Source organism: Schistocerca serialis, chromosome 1, assembly GCF_023864345.2.
Source record: "Schistocerca serialis cubense isolate TAMUIC-IGC-003099 chromosome 1, iqSchSeri2.2, whole genome shotgun sequence".
NCBI lineage: Eukaryota > Metazoa > Arthropoda > Insecta > Orthoptera > Acrididae > Schistocerca > Schistocerca serialis.
The window spans coordinates 521,094,648-521,118,461 of NC_064638.1; the positions used below are offsets into that span (position 1 = coordinate 521,094,648).

Genomic DNA, 23,814 nt, shown 5'->3' on the forward strand with positions numbered 1-23,814 from the left:
CCCCTTCCGTGGGAGCGGAGAACGTACGTGAATTCGCTCAATGTAATTATTATTTGAATGTAAACAAATTTAGCTTGTAAAACAAAGTAAACATTACTTGATTAAGAATGGCCCTCACGGAAGACGGCAGGGGTCTTAATCTATGGGAGGGTATAGAGACTCTAAAGACCTCCTAAGGGTCGCAAGGGGACTTACACATGTCAACAATATTGTGTGTATACAAAAATCATCATAAAACATCAAAACATCGTAAAACATCAGAACATCATAAAAAATCATAGAATATCAAAACAAAATTAGAACAAAACATAACATGAGTTAGGTAAATATGCCAAGCGTTCTTGTTGCTAAGATGAAGAGAAAATGTCTTTTTTTTGTTTTTGTTTCAATAAGTTGAAAATGTAAACATATCACCACTGATGAGTCTCTGCGGGGGCGAGTGGCGCGAGGCGGCGTGGAGTGTTGTCCTCAGAGGGCAGCGCGCAGGCTGCCGGCGGGAAGGGGGCGTGGCCGTGGCCAGGGCCGCGCACTGGAACTCAGCGCAGGGTAGGGGGGCATGAGGGGAGGTCCACACGTTTCAAACACTTTAAAAAGGGGAGTTATCACTAAGGCAACACTTCACTACACTACACTAGTTTTTCCACATTAGGTGATATTAGAATTGCACTCATAAAACTAAGGGAGGGCACATGCCTGATAGGTTCTTGTTTTCTATTTTTTGTTTAGTTCGTGGCTTTTGCCATTAATTTAAGTGTGCCAACATGCGAACGTAAGAAATTTGTCCTTTTCTCATTTTTTAGCAAGTCATCAATTGACGATAGGAGGTGATCATTTGATATGTTAGACAATGCTGGCAAGTTAGCTGACAAGGGAATCATAAATGGGCTTTCAGGTATAAAAAACATAATTAAAGGGGGTGCGAATACTAAGTGAGTAAGCCGTAGTGGCATGAAAGGTTATTAATGGCGTTCCGACAGGAGCCGTTTGCTAAAGATCTGCGCGGAGGCTACGTCAGAGTGGCAGCTGACTGCAAGGCCGAATCTCGCGCTAAGTCTGAAATGCGCGCGGCAGATAACTTCCTAGGGCAGCGCCGCGTCAGAGCTGCACACGGCAGCTGAGAAGCGAAGCCGAGGCGGCTAACAAGGGGAGGCCGCCAATTGTGAAATCAGATTCGATTCATACTGCGCATAATAAAAGCTCATGGCCAGAGGTGTAATGTGGCAAAGCACCAAGATGCAGTTCTCAGCCGTTGTCGAGAAAATCAACAGTTAAAAGAAACCGTTGCGGTGAAATACTCTCGACGATTAATAGTTTTCTACAGCGTCGTGGCGCAGCGGTAAGCGCTCGGGTTCGTAATCCGAAGGTCGCCGGATCGAATCTTGCGACATTTTTTTATTATTAGTTTTTTGTAATTCAAATATATATATATATAAGTATTAATGAATTGCTTATGCATGTTGGTGAAGGCGGATCGCTCTCCAATTATACCGCCTCCATTTTTCCGTTTTTTTTAACAGGGTGTACCAAAGCTCTCCTGTCCGCACTGATTTTCGACAATGTTATAAGTTGCGCTAGGGACCGCATCTATCTTCTTTCGAAGTTAGCAGGCAACTACGCTGTTATGCGGCAGCTCGTTTCGGCCCATTCAACATCTGTCATTCAAGTGTAACGAGCGAGTAACGGAGTTTATATTTCATACCTGCCACAGCAAATTTGTGTTCGTGGGGTCTCTATTCTAATTCTAACGTTTGACTTACGCTATACGTATTCGTTTCGGAATATCGTTTCTACGTCTTCCGTTAACTATGCGTGGTTAACATTATGAAGACAATTAATAACATTTGTGAAATACAACTTTGTTTGCGGAAAACATAATGATGTTCGAAGTCGCCAGTTTTTCCACGACAAACGACTTTCAACAACTTATTATATGCATAATTGTTGCAACTGATTACCGGGAATTATATATATATATATATATATATATATATATATATATATATATATCCCCCCATGAACCATGGACCTTGCCGTTGGTGGGGAGGCTTGCGTGCCTCAGCGATACAGATGGCCGTACCGTAGGTGCAACCACAACGGAGGGGTATCTGTTGAGAGGCCAGACAAACATGTGGTTCCTGAAGAGGGGCAGCAGCCTTTTCAGTAGTTGCAGGGGCAACAGTCTGGATGATTGACTGATCTGGCCTTGTAACATTAACCAAAACGGCCTTGCTGTGCTGGTACTGCGAACGGCTGAAAGCAAGGGGAAACTACAGCCGTAATTTTTGCCGAGGACATGCAGCTTTACTGTATGATTAAATGTTGATGGCGTCCTCTTGGGTAAAATATTCCGGAGGTAAAATAGTCCCCCATTCGGATCTCCGGGCGGGGACTACTCAAGACGACGCCGTTATCAGGAGAAAGAAAATTGGCATTCTACGGATCGGAGCGTGGAATGTCAGATCCCTTAATCGGGCAGGTCGGTTAGAAAATTTAAAAAGGGAAATGGATAGGTTAAAGTTAGATATAGTGGGAATTAGTGAAGTTCGGTGGCAGGAGGAACAAGACTTTTGGTCAGGTGATTACAGGGTTATAAATACAAAATCAAATAGGGGTAATGCAGGAGTAGGTTTAATAATGAATAAAAAAATAGGAGTGCGGGTTAGCTACTACAAACAGCATAGTGAACGCATTATTGTGGCCAAGATAGACACAAAGTCCATGCGTACTACAGTAGTACAAGTTTATATGCCAACTAGCTCTGCAGATGATGAAGAAACTGATGAAATGTATGATGAGATAAAAGAAATTATTCAGGTAGTGAAGGGAGACGAAAATTTAATAGTCATGGGTGACTGGAATTCGGGTGTAGGAAAAGGGAGAGAAGGAAACATAGTAGGTGAATATGGATTGGGGGGAAGAAATGAAAGAGGAAGCCGCCTTGTAGAATTTTGCACAGAGCATAACTTAATCATAGCTAACACTTGGTTCAAGAATCATAAAAGAAGGTTGTATACCTGGAAGAATCCTGGAGATACTAATAGGTATCAGATAGATTATATAATGGTAAGACAGAGATTTAGGAACCAGGTTTTAAATTGTAAGACATTTCCAGGGGCAGATGTGGATTCTGACCACAATCTATTGGTTATGAACTGCAGATTGAAATTGAAGAAACTGCAAAAAGGTGGGAATTTAAGGAGATGGGACCTGGATAAACCGAAAGAACCAGAGGTTGTAGAGAGTTTCAGGGAGAGCATAAGGGAACAATTGACAGGAATGGGGGAAAGAAATACAGTAGAAGAAGAATGGGTAGCTCTGAGGGATGAAGTAGTGAAGGCAGCAGAGGATCAAGTAGGTAAAAAGGCGAGGGCTAATAGAAATCCTTGGGTAACAGAAGAAATATTGAATTTAATTGATGAAAGGAGAAAATATAAAAATGCAGTAAATGAAGCAGGCAAAATGGAATACAAACGTCTCAAAAATGAGATCGACAGAAAGTGCAAAATGGCTAAGCAGGGATGGCTAGAGGACAAATGTAAGGATGTAGAGGCTTGTCTCACTAGGGGTAAGATAGATACTGCCTACAGGAAAATTAAAGAGACCTTTGGAGAGAAGAGAACCACTTGTATGAATATCAAGAGCTCAGATGGCAACCCAGTTCTAAGCAAAGAAGGGAAGGCAGAAAGGTGGAAGGAGTATATAGAGGGTTTATACAAGGGCGATGTACTTGAGGACAATATTATGGAAACGGAAGAGGATGTAGATGAAGATGAAATCGGAGATAAGATACTGCGTGAAGAGTTTGACAGAACACTGAAAGACCTCAGTCAAAACAAGGCCCCGGGAGTAGACAACATTCCATTAGAACTACTGACGGCCTTAGGAGAGCCAGTCCTGACAAAACTCTACTATCTGGTGAGCAAGATGTATGAGACAGGCGAAATACCCACAGACTTCAAGAAGAATATAATAATTCCAATACCAAAGAAAGCAGGTGTTGACAGATGTGAAAATTACCGAACTATCAGTTTAATAAGTCACAGCTGCAAAATACTAACGCGAATTCTTTATAGACGAATGGAAAAACTGGTAGAAGCGGACCTTGGGGAAGATCAGTTTGGATTCCGTAGAAATGTTGGAACACGTGAGGCAATACTAACCTTACGACTTATCGTAGAAGAAAGATTAAGAAAAGGCAAACCTACATTTCTAGCATTTGTAGACTTAGAGAAAGCTTTTGACAACGTTAACTGGAATACTCTCTTTCAAATTCTGAAGGTGGCAGGGGTAAAATACAGGGAGCGAAAGGCTATTTACAATTTGTACAGAAACCAGATGGCAGTTATAAGAGTCGAGGGGCATGAAAGGGAAGCAGTGGTTGGGAAAGGAGTGAAACAGGGTTGTAGCCTCTCCCCGATGTTATTCAATCTGTATATTGAGCAAGCAGTAAAGGAAACAAAAGAAAAATTCGGAGTAGGTATTAAAATTCATGGAGAAGAAGTAAAAACTTTGAGGTTCGCCGATGACATTGTAATTCTCTCAGAGACAGCAAAGGACTTGGAAGAGCAGTTGAACGGAATGGACAGTGTCTTGAAAGGAGGATATAAGATGAACATCAACAAAAGCAAAACGAAGATAATGGAATGTAGTCAAATTAAATCGGATGATGCTGAGGGGATTAGATTAGGAAATGAGACACTTAAAGTAGTAAAGGAGTTTTGCTATTTAGGGAGTAAAATAACTGATGATGGTCGAAGCAGAGAGGATATAAAATGTAGACTGGCAATGGCAAGGAAATCGTTTCTGAAGAAGAGAAATTTGTTAACATCGAGTATAGATTTAAGTGTCAGGAAGTCGTTTCTGAAAGTATTTGTATGGAGTGTAGCCATGTATGGAAGTGAAACATGGACGATAACCAGTTTGGACAAGAAGAGAATAGAAGCTTTCGAAATGTGGTGCTAGAGAAGAATGCTGAAGATAAGGTGGGTAGATCACGTAACTAATGAGGAGGTATTGAATAGGATTGGGGAGAAGAGAAGTTTGTGGCACAACTTGACTAGAAGAAGGGATCGGTTGGTAGGACATGTTTTGAGGCATCAAGGGATCACAGATTTAGCATTGGAGGGCAGCGTGGAGGGTAAAAATCGTAGAGGGAGACCAAGAGATGAATACACTAAGCAGATTCAGAAGGATGTAGGTTGCAGTAGGTACTGGGAGATGAAGAAGCTTGCACAGGATAGAGTAGCATGGAGAGCTGCATCAAACCAGTCTCAGGACTGAAGACCACAACAACAACATATATATATATATATATATATATATATATATATATATATATATATATATATGAATTATAAAAAACAAATAAAAAAAAGGATGCATAGCGCGAGATTCGATCCGGCTATCTTCGGATTACGAACCAGAGCGCTTACCGCTGCGCCACGACGCTGTAGAGAATTATTAATCGTAGAGAATATTTCACTGCAACGGTTTCTTTTAACTGTCGATTTTCTCGACAACGGCTGAGAAGTGGATCTTGGTGCTTTGCCACATTACACCTCTGGCCATGAGCTTTTATTATGCGCAGTATGAATCGAATCTGAATTTCACAATTGGCGGCCTCCCCTTGTAAGACTGTGAAATGTCGCACGCAGCGAGCACGTGCGCGGCGCAGGAAGGGTCAGGTTTAAGAGCGAGAGAGAGATGAAGCTTACCGACGCTGTTCACTACGCTATCTGTACTTACACTCTCGCCACATGTTCTTGGGCTCCTGCGCCAGATGAGCATATTTATTTGCTTCAAAGTGACGAACATTAATGTCACAAAGCGGAATAATGTCACAAAGTGGAATAGATGTACCTCATCGACATGGTTTTTTTTTTTCAATGATGACCAGCAAAACAGAAGCGGGATTACACGTGACATAAAGCTAGATGACTCGTTACAGTGGGTTCTGTTTAAAATTACATTAACATACATATATATAGAAATGAAGCACACAAGTATCATATCAAATTGTTTCAAATACCATATCAATAACTAAAAAAAAGTTAACTGTCTCCTTGGGCTAACCATCCAAGTGTAATAAAATTCACATTTTGAGAAGAATTTTCTCGTAACTCAATATATTTGCTGAACACCATTAAGTGAGACTGACAAAGAAAAGTGACACCAGTTTGGTGCAGGTGGGGCGTAGATTGTGTCGTAGGATGTCAACGTTGTAGCTAACGAGAGGAGAGAAATAAAACTCGACGAGAAGCTAGAGATTTTCGTAGTGCAAACAGAAAGCGTAAGGAATTGGATTAGAAAAGACTAAGTTGATCGTAATTTCTGAAGGACTTTTCCTTTATGAAGGGATAGTGCGCGGCGCATCGTTGGCACGACGGTATCACCTACTTAACTGTGTAAATGACAATTCTGCGACTCCAAGATAGCTGCTTCATACTTCTTCCTCAAATACGACACCTCTTCACAAAAACCTTCGTTGTGCGACCAAATTCGCCATCTTTATTCTCTCAACATCTTGCGACTAACTTTACTTTGCGACCAAATTCGCCGTCTTCATCCTCTCATGATTTTACGACTAAACCCGCCGTCTCTGTAACTCCGTACTGCTGGCCTCCTCGGGCCCAGCTGGTTGCTATCCTTGGTTATATCGCAGTGTCCTGGGACAAGTCATACAGTTAAATGCTACTACTTCAATAATCGGTATTCCTTCGGAAAATACAACGGGAAAACAGTGTCAAAGAGGGCTCAAGGTTTTGAACAGAGATTTCCGCTTACTGGCGTTTAGCTGCGGGCTAGACACGGTTCGCGTCTGATGTTGCCTGATCAGCTGTCGTCAGAGAGCACGGAACACTGTTCTCGTGAACTCTTCTTCGACATGGAAGATCAAAGTATAACTGTGTTAGTTCACTTGAACTGAATAGTTTTGTGTCTGTTGAAAGTTGACAGATGAAAGTGGGTAGCATGGACTATGCCGCGAAACTGAAAAGTGAAGAAACGACAGAAAGGTGAGGTACCGCGCGGGTGCCAGCCGCGTCACGTAAGGTACGTGCCCTTGCGGGTGGTTCTCTTGTTCATCCAACAGACTAGGTATATAGCCAAAGCTTGCTCGTTCTGTGGGTGTGATTCACTCTGTTTACGTTATCTATCACGGGGGTAGGCATGTGGTATGTCCCCCCAGATAAACATTCAAATACAAATGAAAATAAAGCATGGTTACATCCTAAATTACCCTTCCAAAACAATTTATTACCTAAGACATCATTATTACTAAACAAATAATTGGCAGTACTCGGGAACTTACTCTAGCACACTTGAAATCCTACAAAATGATTATCCTCGTCAGTCTAGTAGCACAGTGACACATGGAAACACTAGGTTGAAAAAAATGTTCAAATGTGTGTGAAATCTTATGGGACTTAACTGCTAAGGTCATCAGTCCCTAAGCTTATACACTACTTAACCTAAATTATCCTAATGACAAACACACACGCCCATGTCCGAGGGAGGACTCGAACCTCCTCCGGGACCAGCCGCACAGTCCACGACTGCAGCGCCCTAGACCGCTTTTTTTCTTTTTTTTTGCTTTTTTAAAATGTTTTTTTAATTTCTTTTTTGTTGATTTTTTTATTTTTTTTACGCTACCCCTATTTTTTAATAAAATGGAACTAAAAAAACAAGTGCCACCGCCACTTTTCATCCTATAACAAAAAAAAAAAAAATCTGGGCTACTTCAGGCGTTGGCTCCTGACTAAACCTACCCCAGAGAGCTGCCTATATACCAGGGGAAATATGGGAAATCAAGGTTAGGGCTATCCTTACAAACAAAACAAAATCTTCCTTGTTCTGAATGTTATTTTAATTTTTTTGTTTTATATTTATTTATTTATTTTATTTTATTTTATTTTTTTTGTGTGTAATTGATCAGAGGCCTTCTGCGCCCCGCTGGTAATATGTTGAGTCACGTCTTCTCGAAATTGATGTGTTCCGTTCAATTGTTCAGAAACGTTCATTGGTTCAAACAGGAAACCTTCTTCTCTCTTGGCTTAACACATTCCAGCTGCGAGGCGGCTCGTGGAAAGCACTCCCAAGGAAGTTCGAAAAAAATTGTCTGTATTTTGGGTGACGGACAACGACATAATGACGGTCATTGAGATATGTCCAAAAATCGAGTACAGAGTCTGCAGTTTGTCCAAATAAGTAATGAATGGCATGTCCGCGAATCCAATTCACAGCATTGGTCTTTGTCCGAGGAAAATAGTCACGTTCCGGAAATAATAATGAAAGGGGAGTAATCCGATCCGGAATGTCCCGCGTTAGAAAAGCCACAATACGTCGAACCAAGTGCCAAACCTCCGCCGCCGGTCCGCAAACAAACCGATGTTCATCATTGTCTGGCACTCCACACGTGGAGCATAGAGGTGATTGGGCGAGGTGGATACGATGAAGGCGAAATTGGTTGATTTGCTTACCATTGACAGTTAGGTACCAGACAGATTGAACATTCGTGTAAAGGTAACAGGCGAACACCGCGCGCCATACATGACGCCAGTCAACCTGGGGGAACTTTTGTTCAATCGGGTTAGGTGGACGACCTAATTGTAGGACATTGTATACTGCCTTTGTCTTGAGTAAAAGCTGTCTTGGTAAGGTGAGCCGTAGATAACTGAGTTCCAGAAAGAAGTACCGTATATAATGGAACTGGGCCGGAACATCCGAGATCATCACTGGGGCTGACAGTGAGACCGGCGAGTATGCCGACAGGAGGAGACCAGTGAGGCTCGTTGGGCAACGTGTCCATACCGTCATCTGGGAGCTGACAAATAGGGCGCGAGCTCCATCCGGCACGTGAAACAGACCTATCCCACCTCGTTCAAGGGGAAGAGTAAGGGTCGCATAGTTAACTTTGAACAACATCCCAGAGCTGACGAAAGATGCCATCGCTGCCAACATGCGACGTGCCACAGTAAGCGGGAAAGGTAGAACTTGCGCTACATGGGGAACTCGGGATGCGATATATGTATTGACATATCGAGCTCGTTGGAGAATATCTAGGGATCGAAGGCGATGGTCCATAAGACCTGCTCTGATCATTAAAAGGAGGCGTCGGCAGTTGATGGTGGCTGAACGCCGGAGATCAGATGAAAAATCTATTCCCAAACAACGAATGGTATCAACGGTGGTGAGAGGTGTAACGCACTCCACGGGAAGTCCCGTGCCAATGAACATAACTTGTGACTTACGTACGTTTAAAGAGCTACCCGACGCCTCACCATAAGTCGCTACCCACGTCAAAACAGCTCGAACTTCGTCGGCATTACGTAAACAGATGACGACATCGTCAGCATAGGCCGTGCAACAGAATCGGTAGCGATCTATGGACAACCCTACCAAACGTTGTCTTAGTCCACATAGCAAGGATTACAAGGAAAAGGCGTACAAAATTGCTGATAGAGGGCAACCTTGACGTACGGATCGACCTATTATTATCGGTGGAGTGAGTCTGCCATTGTACATAATCCTGGATGAGGCACTCCGCAGAAGGCGCATCACTACCGTGATAACGGCGACCGGGAAACCCATATGGTGGAGAACGGCCGTAAGGAACGAATGGTCAACCCTATCAAAAGCTTGACTAAAGTCCAAAGACGCAAGTGCCCCAGAGAGGCGTTGTGCCTGGGTAACGGCGATCATATCCCTGTAGCGGCATAAAGCCGTGCGAATATTGTTGTCGCCTCCCAAAGATGCTTGGTCTGGCGACACAACATATCGGGCAACGTTTTTAAGTCGTGCTGCCAAAAGGCGAGTGAAGATTTTCATATCACTGTTAAGGAGGGTGAGGGGCTGATAATCACTGATATTGTTGCCACCGTGCGGTTTATGTACAGGAATAATAATTCCTTCCATGAAAGCGTCCGGCACAGGTACTTCCGGAGACATCAGTTCCCGACAGATGGAGGTGAAGGTGGACTCTAACAAATCACGGAAGGTGCGATAAAATTCGAGGGGAAGACCGTCGGGTCCTGGGGAGCGATTGATGGTTCCTGCCCGGATCGCATCGCGGACTTCCTCATCAGTCACCTCTGACATCAAGTCAATCGCCGCATCTCCTGGGATACCACCGAAGTGGAGCTGTGAGACTTCCTCGATCAACTCTGGGGAATGTGGAATTGCGGCGTAGAGCTGCCGGTAGTGGGCGTGAAGCACATTCCCTATGGCAGATTGGGTTACGTAGCGATGCCCTTCTTGATCCGTTAGGACGTGAATCAATTTTCGGCGTCGATTTTGTCGTTCTTGGATGATATGGTACATCGACGGATGTTCATGAGGCATGCGATCAGCAGTACGAGATCGTACTATCGCCCCTTCCAAATGCCGTCGCATGAGATTGGAGATTTGGGCCTTAGCTTGGTTCATCCTTGTATGGCGCTCAGGGGAGGCTGGCATCGTGGAGCATTCTCGTAGGATCCTGTAGTAAAAGTCCATAGTGCTCTTCCTCCAGGCGACAACATCTTTGCCACACCGGATTAAAGTTTTTCGAAGAGCAGGTTTTGCACACCAAATCCACCAGGATATGGTAGACGGATACGTGGGTCGGCGTCTATTACATGTGATCCAAGTGTCTTCTATTAGAAGTCGACATTCAGGTGAATTAAGAAGTGCCGTGTTCAGTTTCCATAAACCACGTCCGTGCCATACTACCTGTCTTGTGAGAACAACATCACAGAAGTAAGCCTCATGGTCTGAGAAAGCAACAGGCCAGATTTCAGCCTGTCGAGTGTGTTGGATTAGGGATCGCGAGATGTAGATGCGATCCAGTCGGCTAGAGGAGTGCGCAGTGTGGTACGTAAAGCCCAAAAGATCACCGTGAACATGTCTCCACGTGTCGACAAATTGTAGCCGCGTGACGACTGTTTCCAGAGCTGCGCATGGTGAGTGACGCGGCAATTGATCCTGAGGTCGCTGGGTGCAGTTGAAGTCTCCACCCATGATCCAGTCATCGTGTGGTCCCATAAAAAGGGGTGTGACTTCATTCGCGAAGAAGGCATTGCGTTCACGACGGTAGCTGGAGCCCGACGGCGCATAAATATTGATGATGCGTACACCAAAGAGAGTAAGGGCCATACCTCTGCCGCTGGGGAGGTAGAGGACATCTTCGGCAGGAAGACCTTCGCGTAAGATGATGGCAACACCACTACCGGTGTCCGAAGCGGGTGAAAGATGCACCGTGAAGCCATGTGGTGGTGAAAAATCGGCGACATGCACTTCCTGAAAAAGCGCAATATCTATGTCCGCATCATAAATCATATCGCGGAGCAGCGCTAGTTTGTGGGGCGCACGAATGGTCGCGAGGTTAATCGTTGCGACACGATAATGCTGGTGTTGGAGTCCCACAGGCACAGGCGGGGCTTCTTCTTCAGGAGCGAGAGGTCGTCGATCTTGCCGGTCCGCTGAAGAGGCTGCTATTGTGGAGAGTTTGCGGGCGCGGGCGCAACCGATGGGGGTGCCCCATCATCAGCAGCGTCCACCCCAGTCCCTTCGATCTCCACGTCGTCTGCCCAGGAGACTGATACTGCAGTAGGGCATCGGCTGTGCACGTCATCCACGTGGAGAGGAGACGTAGTTTTCGTCTCATCGGATAGGCTCTCTTCAACGTCGACCTGTGGGGGCGACGGCGTCAGTAAGGAGGGGTTTTCGTTGCCAGTGGTCGCCTGTGGCGGGTCTTTCGCATCAGCCTTTCGGTCATCAAAGATCGATTTGTCGTCCATCTTCGGGTCTGCATCCCCGGTATCCATCCGTAGAATGGATTCATCAGGGGGTGTACGGCTACGTTTCTTTCTCTTTCGTGTCGACCCTTGTTTTCGAACAAGTCGTTCAGAGTCCGATTGCGGGTGGCTTTCATCTGACTCAGGACCAGTCTGAAGGAAAGCAGAAGTAGGTACCACTCCCGGATCAACGTCCATCTCAGTAGCATTTTCAGTCACAGTGCTGCGATGATTCGGCAGGTTAGGATTTGGCGTCTGGGGCATCTCAGAAGGAATCTCAGGAGCCGTTGCATCTACCTGATCAGACGATGTCAACGGAGCAGGAAGACTCTGTGTAGACGTGCTACCTTCCTGGGCAACCTTCGCGTATGTGACAGGGATCTGAGTCATCACCGCTGGGGACGCTTCCTCGCCGACCGGCGTCTGGATCAGGCGGCGTCGCATGCAGGCGGATCTGACGTGGCCTTCTTGTCCACAACCCGCACATGTTCGGGGTTGGCCGTCGTACATGACAATGGTTCGCACCCCGCCAATGGTCAGGTATGATGGAATATGTTTTTTTCAGTTCAATTTTGACCTGACGCACACCATTAAGGACATGGTAGGTCGTGAAGGTTTGCCATTTTTCCTCTACGTAACCGATGACGTTACCGTATGGTTGTAACGCAGAGACAACTTCGTCCTTCGGCACTTCAAAAGGTAGTTCAAACACCCTAATCGTGCGTTGACCGTACTCTGCGAGTTCAAGTGTTACAGCTCCGACGTGACCATCAGAGTATTTGAACTTAAGTCCATTGGCATGGCGGCGAATAACATCTTCACACACCTCGGTGTTTGTCATTTTAATATGAACGACACTACTCGTGATCGAAAAATGGATTCCGATAACGTGGTTAGGATCTAAACGAACTTCTTCACGTATGAACGTTTCAACTTCATGTGCACGAGGTCGCGCATGTTCAGCTGGGAAGGAAACTTTAAGGGTCGCACGGCGGTAAGCGCTCGACATGTTGTTCACGCTGGACGGACGCAAGCCTGAAAGCTACCACGCGGAAGTAAACAACGCCTGCAGCGGAGCACTGGCCGGCGCGCGGGGCCGTCCGCACGCTGCCACGGCTGAGGGCCGACTGACCGCTCGGCTAATCCCTCGCGGCAACTAGGTTGATACAAATACTAAATTACTGCTGCTGGCAAAACTTTAACTAAATTCTCTAAATAGGTAGTAATAAAACAGTCAAAATGAACAATAATAAGATAATACATGGACCTAAGTAATTGGACACAAGTAATTAGACATAAATAATTGGACGTAAGTAATTAGACATAAGTAATTGGCAACTCGTTATAGTGATACAAGACATGGCAAAACCGCAACAAAAGCAAAAGTTCAAAATAATATTTCCTTCAAACAAAACTTCCTTATCCTCCAGTTACATTTCGTAGCAAAATGAATGTAAGCATCCCTTGGTATTCCTTTATGCTCTCGTTTGTGTTTCCATACCAGCTAATAGTCTTTGGTACTTCTACTTAGAAGAAAATTGTCGTTAAGTCATGGCAATGTTATGTGTAATGCTGTGGAATAATGTAATGTCACGTTAATACTTACCGTAACAAGATTCTGATGAAAAATGATTTTATGTCTCCTTCAATGAACAGTCCAATAATTATTAAACGTGTGATAAAACAGTTTCCTGTGTTGATTTGTATTTGCAAATATTGACGATCATCAGTCACCCAACCAATCGTTCCGGTGTGTATTGGTTGTTCCTTTTGTTCATTCTCTCACTTACCTGCTTCCATATAATCAATATTGGCGGCTCGACGAAGCTGGTTGCATCTCGAAGACGTCGATATGACTTACCTGTCGGTGCTTTGGTTTTTAATAAAATTAGAGTTCATTTGTCATATAAAGAGTGTGTAGGGAGCAAAGTATGTTCCTTACTAATGAAAATGTGCGCAAAGTTATTCAAAGGGTTCGTTATATAATGCTTAAGAATTTCTGTGTTGAGATTCAGTGCAGCTTGAGGTGCTAAGGTGCCACACGCGTCGCGCTCGTGAGATTGTAAGTTGCTGACAGCACAGCTGCCAGTACGGCTGCGTCCGGTTTCACTGGCTCGGCGGCATAACTGGCGTTCCGCTGGGTCCGTCCTCTTGCTACGGATGGAGTTTATCTCTCGGTACAGTCACAAAATTTCATTCCAGAGTTATCTTATGTTGTTCACGACAGTTATGCATGGAGGATGTTCTTTTCTAAGGGACTCTAATAACTTAAATCGCTAGAGGTCACAAAACTATCGGGTTCCAATTATTTTACTTAAACACCAGTTGTACAGGATGGGCGTATGGGCAGGCGGTGAGCGCCATGGATTAATAGGGTAATTTTTAGAGAAAGGCCATTTATTGGCTAAAGCATGTTGAACGGGGCTACATAGGCCTAGGGAGGTGAGGGTGACTCGGGTCCTTTATACAGTTTCAATCTGTCAAAATGAACGATTACTGTGCGTTCCGCTAACTGAATTTCTGCATTTACTGGTGAAGTAAGCCGGATGATACGGTACGGTCCTTCGTAAGTAGGTGTAAACTTTTTGGTTCTTCCCTTTTTTACTACTGGATTGCTCAACATAACTAGGTCTCCTACCCTGTACTCGGGCATTTTTGCTTTTTGATTACTTCTCTTTAACTGTTGGGCGGTGGCTCGGGCATTGTTCCCTCTTACTTTTTTCCAAATGGCTTTTAGACGTCGAGCTAGACCTTTCACATCTTTGGATTTAATTCCAGGGGGCAGTTTGTCAATTTCAAAAGGCGAATTCATAGGGCGGCCATATACTGCTTCATAAGGTGAGTACCCTGTAGCTTCATGGACACGGCTGTTATATGCTGACGTAACGTATTGAACATACTTGTCTCAGTCAGAGTGATGTTTATTCACATAGTAAGACAGCATGCGCATAACGGTGCGGTGGACTCGCTCCAGGCGACCGTTCGCTTTTGGGTGGTACGGTGTCGTTCGCCACTTTTTAATACGCAATGACCGACAAACTCCTGTAAACAATGCAGAGATGAAATTCGTACCTTGGTCTGTGAGTACAGCTTCAGGGCTTCCGTATGGTAACACCAAATGGGTGACAATAGCACGCGCTACTGTTTCAGCGGACATATCTGGTATAGGAATGAGAATCAAGAACCTAGAGAAATGATCTATAAGGGACAGAATATACCGATTATTTTGGGGGCTCACAGGGAAAGGACCGACAATATCTGCTGCTACTACTGCCCAGGGATAAGTGGCTTCTGGTACCTGCTGTAAAGGCACTTTCGTTCGAGGTGGTAATGACCTCTTAACGCAAGGTAGACAATTTTGTATATACTTTTGCACGTCTTTCCGTCTTCCTGTCCAGAAATAACGGGCGGCTATTCGGCAATTTGTGGCGCGAAGGCCGTTATGACATGCCTGCAGGCTATCGTGACATTGTGCGATAATCTTGGAACGTAATTCTTTCGGGATTGCTGCCTGTTTAACCAAGTGGGTCTTTCGATGTAAAATTCCATCTTCAACGGAAAATTCAGGCAAAGCCACATATTTCTGACATTCGACGTCTCTTTGCTGTGCCTCCCTCAATTCTTCAATAGAAACGTCATTAGCTACGATCACTCTGACTTTTCGGCTTAATGCGTCGGCGTTTTGATGTAACTTGCCCGGTTTGTGTTTCACCTCATACTCAAATTCGCACAATTTCAAAGCCCAATGAGTTAGCCTACTACTAGGGTCTTTTAAGCTCAACATCCACTGTAACGCGGCGTGATCAGTGATGACAGTGAATTTTCTCCCATACAAATAACATCGGAAATACGTTACACCAAACAAGAGTGCTAGAAGTTCCTTCTCAGTTGTGCTGTAATTTGACTCTGCTTTATTAAGCTGTCGAGACGCATAACCAATTGGTCGTTCTTCGCCATCTATCTCTTGTGACAGGATTGCTCCTACAGCATAATCTGAGGCGTCCACTGACAGTATGAATGGTTTTTCAAAATCCGGGTACGCTAGTACAGGGGCTCTAGTTAAAACATGTTGAATTTGTTGTATAGCATTATCACATTCTTTGGTCCAAATAAAACTAACTCCTTTTTTCAATAAATTAGTTAGGGGCTTAGCAACGGTAGCATAATTATTCACAAAACGTCTGTAGTGGTTTGCAAGGCCTAAAAATTACTGTAGTTCCTTGACATTTGTCGTTGTTGGAAATTCCTTTACTGCGGTGGTCAAACGGGGGTCCGGGTTGACACCTTCTCCACTTATTATGTGACCTAAATATTGTACCTGTGACTGGACGAAAGCACACTTTTCTAATTTTACACTCGAATGAGCTCCTTTTAACCTTTGCAAAACATCCCTCAGTCTTTCTGCATGTTATTCTATCGTTTTAGAAAAAATAATAATGTCATCTAAATACACCAAGCATGTTGTAGGCTTCAACCCGCACAGCAGTAAGTCTGCAAATCTTTGAAAAGTGGCAGGGACGTTTCTCAATCCAAATGGCATCCTTACAAATTCATACAATCCTGTAGGTACAACAAAAGCAGTTTTATGGCGATCCTGGGGTGCAACAGGGATTTGATGGTACCCAGAACGCAAATCAAGGGTGGTAAAATACTTACAGTTGCCCAATCGGTCCAATGTTTCATCAATGCGCGGTAACGGATATGTGTCTGGTGTCGTTGCCCGATTTACTGCCCGCATATCGACACATAAGCGCTAGGCTTTCTCCCCATTTACTGATTTCTTTGGCACAACGACCACGGGAGACGCCCACGCACTCGAGGAGGGTTGTATGATTCCTGCAGCTAATTGCTGCTGAATCGTATCATCAACTACAGACTGCAAATGATATGGTATACGGTAAGGTTTTTGTGCAATTGGCCGAGCTTCTCCGGTCGGAATTTCGTGCTGAACCAAATCCGTAACCGGTAGAAACTGCCTCTTTTCAAACAACCACGAAAATTCCTCTAATACTGGCTGCAACATCCTTTTCTCCTCACTGTTTAAATGACCTAACTTCTCTGCTAACTGACTCCTTATCGTCGACGCGACATGTCGCACTTCTCTAACTGAACATTTCTTTCCTCTCCTTCCTTTCTCATGTTTATCTCGCTGCTTCTCAGCTCCTCTTATTTCCTCAAAAATTTCCTGACCACTGGCAACAATAGTACCCTTCGGTATCACAACATCTTCTACACCAAAATTATCTATACTTACTGGTATCGCAAAAACCTTCTGTCTCCTTTCCGGTCGGCAGATACTTCTCTTTATCTTTACTGACTGACGATCTTAAACATCATTCTGGGTGAGCGGATCAACCAGAATGTCTGTCTTGGGCTGTTCTTGATTTTTGACATCCATCCAGAGAATCTTTCCACTTCCGACTTTTATCCGCACAGGGTCAGTGGTTTTTATCGCCCACATCTGCGGTTTTATGGGAGACTGCGAACGGCGCCTTTCGCAGCTTCCTCGCGTCTGACGGGGGTGCGCACTGCCAAATCGGTGAATTGCTTCACCGAACTGCACAGTTCGCGTTCGATAATCCACTATCCCCTGATAACGGTGGAGGAAGTCATTCCCTAGCATGATATCAAATTAACCCTTCTTTAGCCTTACTACTTCCATCCTCTGACTGTATTTACCCTCGTCTATTTGCAGATTCACTACACTCGAACCTGCAGGGACAATTACTTCCTCTCCAAGGCCATTGATATGGTACCGGGGTGGCTGTAACACCCTTCGATAATTTTTCTCCACAAATAATACACTTACTTGAGCACCAGTATCAACTAAAATTCTAACTAATTTGTTCCCGAGTACGCCAACTAGACTAACGTGTTCCACCTCTTTACATTTCTCGGTTTTAACCGGGTGTATTACTTTTGTTGGGGGCACGGGTGGGTAGCGGAATCTGCCCCCCAAGCGTTTCCCTGATTCGACCCCGCGTTGCGGCGGTGGCCGCGCATTACATTAGAAAATGGTGACTTTGTGAGGCAAACATTATTAGCATGGCCTACTGTCTGGCAAATAGTGCAATACGGCGCTCGACAGCGCATTGCCGTATGATTGGGCCTCCCACAACGCTGACAAAATACTTCTTTTGCTGGGACCGGTACTGGGTCCGGCGGGCGTGGTGCCGCAGCGCAAAAACGCAATACCCCTTCGCGTAACATTGCCAAACGAACAGCTTCAAACAGAGAAGTGGGGGAGGCTGCTTTGACTTCTCCTCCGATGCGGGGGTCAATACCGCGAACAAATGCATCAATTGCACGCGCTTCCGCTTCTGAGTGCAAAATTCTGTTTTCACTGGCATTTTCACCTAACTTAAAGGTACGACAAGATACTGCTCGTATGCGATCTGCAAAGGCATCAAAATCCTCATTAGGCTTCTGCCTAAGGGTTGATAATTGATCTCTGTAATATCCGGTACCTCTGGCATCGGAATAACGGGTAGTCAATCCGCGGGCCAACACTTCAAAATCGTGCGTGTCACGCAATTCGTCCACCGTTTCTATAAATATTCGGGCTTCCCCTGTCAGCTTCAGTCTGGCTGCATTGACCAATAGATCGTCCGGCCAGGCACACGTGTGACCCACATCACGAATATTTTGTAAGAACATAGCCACATTTTCGTGGGACTTCCCAGAAAAGGTGGGAATGAAATCAGCCGCAGGAAAATTGCTTACAGTCGCCATGTTAGCAGAAATTGTGACGTTTGTATTAGAGACAGAATTAGTGTTAGTTGCCTCTGTTTGAGCATTTGTTACAGGGCTCTGGCTCTGAGCACTATGGGACTTAACTTCTAAGATCATCGGTCCCCTAGAACTTAGAACTACTTAAACCTAACTGACCTAAGGACATCACACACATCCATGGCCGAGGCAGGATTCGAACCTGCGACCGTAGCGGTCGCGCGGTTCCAGACTGTAGCGCCTTTATTTGTTACAGGGGTGGAGCTAGCCGCAGGTATGGAAGTTCGCGCACTAGCTTCCAGCGTCTGTTTCAAGACGCGGTTTTGCTCAAGTAGCTCCTGATTTTGTGCGAATAACTGGCGTATTTGCGCATTTATGGCCTCGAGCGGGTTTTTCGAGGCGGGTGCCTCTGCGGGAGTATCCCGTTCCGTCGCTCGTGTTCCCATCGGCATGTTTACAAATTTATGGGACGCTAGTGACCAAAAAAAAAAAAAAAAGTAATGATTGTTACATAAAAAGGACGGCCACAAAGATTCTCAATCCAGCGGCGGAAGATCGTCGAGAGCTATTGTTGAAAGCATCGCGGCGACTTACATGGCGATGGAGGAGGTGTGACGCATTGGTAGCGGCGACGGCGTGGTGCAGTGGCTGCAGCGGGCGGCGGCGGCGGCGGCGGCGTCCGGACCCTCGGGCGGCGGCAAATGTGTTGGCGGCGGACGGCGCTGGCCCGGCCGGTCGGCGATGGCGGCAGCCCCTGGCGCGTCGGTGACAGCGGTGGGCGACGGTGGGCGGCGCGGCGGCGGATGACGGCGGCCCGGCCGGTCGCGCAGCGCAGGCCCCTCGAACTCAGGCAGCGAGCAGCGCGGCGGCGTCCGGCTCACGTGGCTGAATAGCGTGGGCTGCCTCGCTGCAGCGCGCGCCCTGTGCGTGTTCACTGGCGCAGCCACGGCCCACGTGGAGCAAACGTGGCGGCCGGTTGGCGCATTCCGTTCGTGAAGCGTACGGCGTCTTGCCGGAAAGAATTTTGTGTAGCGACAAAGTCACTACGGGAACGTATCCCACTTCTGACACCAGTCGTACAGGATGGGCGTATGGGCAGGCGGTGGGCGCCATGGATTAATAGGGTAATTTTTAGAGAAAGGCCATTTATTGGCTAAAGCATATTGAACGGGGCTACATAGGCCTAGGGAGGTGAGGGTGAGCCAGAGCTTACAATTTGGCGAACATTGTTCGCGAAGCTACTGAAAGTTGTTGTCTGCCAAAACTAAGTCCACAGTGTCGCAGCACCGGGAGAAGCGGGAGATGTTCAATGCTACAGGGCGCGCATCCGACTCGCGGGTGAGCAAGAATACAAGAGAGCGGGCCCGGCCACGGGCGGCCGGGTATGTTCGACGCACCACGCGGCTTCCTCCACCCTGATTGGTCAGGACCGAGCAAACCGTGCGGGCAGCATGGAACTTTCCAGAGCGTTGCCTGCTAAGCGACGCCTGGGGGGCGTTACCTCGTCAGCACATGAGAGAGGCACGTGAGCAAGGTGTCCTTCATCGGTGCTGACTTCCTGTTACTAGACCGTGGGACGAAAGAATTTATATGCAGCTAACACTGCCGGCCGTGGCTTGGCCGTAATGGAAAAATGAAGTTACCGGATTTAGGCTGATATAATAATGTAAAATCCCATATTGTCTGGCTCATCCTCTACAGTCTTAAGACGTACGTGGCTAGATAACCGCTGTGCTATCTAATCAACTGACTATCACTCGTCTTTGCGACTGCTGTTCCCAGGGAGTGTGCGTTCCTATCGCTATATGCAGTCACTTATCAACTGAAAGTGACATGTTGTTGTACACTTTATTCAGGCCGCTTCGACTGGCGTGTTATCAGCTGTGTTTCGCAGAATTTGTTCCTTATTTTGAACACTGTGGTCAACATTTCTCTCCAGACTGCTCTCTTATTACAGTGTCTCATTATACAGCTGTGACTGTGAACGATTGTGACTTAAAGCAAGGAAGCATCAGTCGTATTGAAGGGGATTTTAAATCGTAACTCAAAGGCATACTTGGTCTAGCTATCCTTGTCAAATTCTACACAAAAATTGACAACGAAGACTAGTTACAATTAATGCCAGGCTCTTGCAAACGTGGCTGAAGAAGATTTAAAAAAAAATTAGTTATACCGTTATATCAGATCCGGTGAAGTGGCCGTCGGTGAGACATCTCAGAAGAATCCGGTAGCATGCGATTCTGTGTGACATGGGGTATGCTGATCGGTGTGACAAAAGTGACATTTAATCCTCACAAAAGGAAGTATGTTAGTAGCGTAGTACATTTTCTAAACCTAGAAAGAAAAATTCATACTCTATTAAAGTACAAAACGATTCACGTAACACGTTATACTGTACTAAATAAAACTTCACTGCTCCACTACGTGCATCACCCGTTTTTCTGTGTTTCATACTTCAACGGTACATCCTCTCCTCCCATAGTATTTAGAGAGCCTGCTTGTATGTAAATTATAACTTAGTTTCTCGTCGACTTAAGTTAACGATGATGAAAGACTGGCATTCTGTCATCTGCAGACAGCCTGCTCCTACTCATTTATAAAAATGTCTCTCAACGCTGTCCATTGCCGCGGAAGAGCAAATAGACTGGATGAGGTACCGCTGAGATTCTACAGAGATTATGCGAAAGAGCTTGCTCCGCTACCAACAGTGGTTCATCGTATGTCGCTGGAACAACGAAAAGTATGTACCGATTGGAAAAATGTTCACATCATTCTCACTTGCTAGAAGGGTCGCCAGATAGTTGCTCGTGATTATCGGTATACATCGCTGATGTTAGTTTGTTATAAAATTACGGAACAGGTTTTATGCTAAGCGATTGTAGCGTTTTCGGAGTATGAAAATCTCCTCTGGGTTCTGTAAACAGAGATCTTGCGCAACTCTGTTAGCTCTGTTCGTCCATGAGACCCTGATCATCTACATCTACATCTACATTTATACTCCGCAAGCCACCCAACGGTGTGTGGCGGAGGGCACTTTACGTGCCACTGTCATTACCTCCCTTTCCTATTCCAGTCGCGTATGGTTCGCGGGAAGAACGACTGCCGGAAAGCCTCCGTGGACAAACGCGTCCAGAAGAATGTCGCGTACTTTAGCTTCTGAATGACACTCGATGCAGTTGCGCACTGTCTTTTAGTGAAGAAAATACGAGCTTACCGAGTATCGGACTGGATTCGTGACTGGATTCAGAATTCCTTGCAAACAGGCGGCAACTTGTCTTTCAAAACGGAACAAACTCGACTGGTGTAAAAGTAATTTCTATAACACGCGAAGGATATGTTATGGGGCCATCACCGTACACAACAGACATTGATGTTCTAATTCATAACGGTGGAGGCTCGTGAGGCTATTCACGAGCGATACTGTTGTCTGCTAGGGAGTAACGACGCCTGAAGATTCCTGCGAAATGCAGGAAGACATACAGGGCATCGTCTAACGTGGAATGTATTAATAACTGAGTACCGATTTTGAATATTTTGTTTATTTATTAACTTATCTGATTAGAGCCATCAGTCCCTTTCTTACATTGGACTAGGATTGAACACACAGAGTACATTTTCTGCATCACTGTTTCCTAAGTAATAATAATTTTGATATGACAGATAGTATTACAATGATTTAAGTGTCTGCAGTGGCAATGTGTTTAAATAATACTGACTATAGACTAATAAAGTTAATATTGACAGTACTTGTACTATTGGTTCAAATGGCTCTGAGCACTATGCGACTTAACTTCTGAGGTCATCAGTCGCCTAGAACTTAGAACTAATTAAACCTAACTAATCTAAGGACATCACACACATCCATGCCCGAGGCAGGATTCGAACCTGCGACCGTAGTGGTCACGCGGTTCCAGACTGAGGCGCCTTTAACCGCACGGCCACACCGGCCGGCTGCTTGTACTATTGCAGCTGCTGCCAGTAATAGTGGTAATAGTAATAACAACAATAATAACAGATATAAAAAGAAGTTACTGATTACAAGATAGATTATTTTCTGATATACCGAGTTCTGGGGAAAGGAAATTTAATCAGACTGCATCGGCTAAGAATACTGGGTTCAAATGGCACTGAGCACTATGGGACTTAACTTCTGTGGTCATCAGTCCCCTAGAACTTAGAACTATTTAAACCTAACTAACCTAAGGACATCACACACATCCATGCCCGAGGCAGGATTCGAACCTGCGACCGTAGCAGTCGCGCGGTTCCGGACTGAGCGCCTTAACCACGAGACCACCGCGGCCGGCAGAATACTGGGAAATGACGAACATCTGGTTGGAAAGAAGGATATGCAAGGCTAACGAGCGTGTACAGGAACAATGGTAATCCTTACTGTTGCTTTACTAGATACATTAATTGTCTTCTGAAGATGGAAATGTTATTCAGTTGCGGGAGGTTGTTTCAGAGTCGGGTTCCTGTTACTGAGAATGACTTAGAGAAAGTGGCTGAACGATGGAGTGGGACAGAAAGGATATTGCTCTAATGTTGATCAGACAAGAGCGTTAAGGACAACGAGAGATTTGGTGTACAGTGTACGTCGATAGAGGGCAGAGAAGACAAAAGGTATGGACATCTCTGCGCTAGTCTACACGCAACCAGGTTAGCTATACATGTGATGGTGAAATGCGATCAAAGAGTCGAACATCACAGATATAACGAACACAGGAATACGCAACAAGTTCCAGGCGCCCTGAGCTTTCCTGGGAAAGGCCTTGCGAGATAACATCGCTGTAATCAGTAATTGGAAGCATAAATGTTTGTACAACTCTCTTCTTCAAGTCAAGAGCAAAGAGCCTTTTTCACTTTTGTAGGGAATGGAGACATGCTGATGTCTTCTTGCACATTACAGTTACATGCTCAGTCCAGTTAAGATTTTCATCTGTTATTATTCCTAGACTCTTTGCTGAAGGAGAGAAGTTGATATTGATCCCATTTAGAGTTAAAGGTAGGAACTCCCGATATTTCGGGCTAATGAGCCTAGAATGGCCAGTCAGTACCTCTTGGGTTTTGAATACGTTGAGCTTTATATCGTATGTGCACACAGGTCGGTACTGAGATTTTCGATAGCTGCAACTGGACGTCATCAGCGTAAATGTGGTGTTTGCAGTAGTACAAAACGGATGACAAGTCATTTACGTACAGTGAAAAGAGTGTAGGACCTAATACAGGACAATGGGGGACACCAGATATTGACTCCATTGTGGCTTCATGGTGCCGCACATGATGCGATGCTGGTGAAGCCATTGCAATGCAG

At 45.3% G+C, this 23,814-nt stretch overlaps 1 protein-coding gene across 1 annotated transcript in view; it reads left to right on the top strand.

Moving 5' to 3' along the window:
• The first annotated feature begins 419 nt into the window (after nucleotides 1-419).
• Nucleotides 420-23,814, top strand: part of LOC126410705 (beta-1,4-glucuronyltransferase 1-like) — a 122,308-nt gene continuing 98,913 nt past the window's right edge. Inside the window, exon 1 of the mRNA XM_050081313.1 lies at nucleotides 420-546. Within this exon, the coding sequence (XP_049937270.1) occupies nucleotides 420-546 (127 nt within the window). The remainder of the gene's footprint in view (nucleotides 547-23,814) is intronic.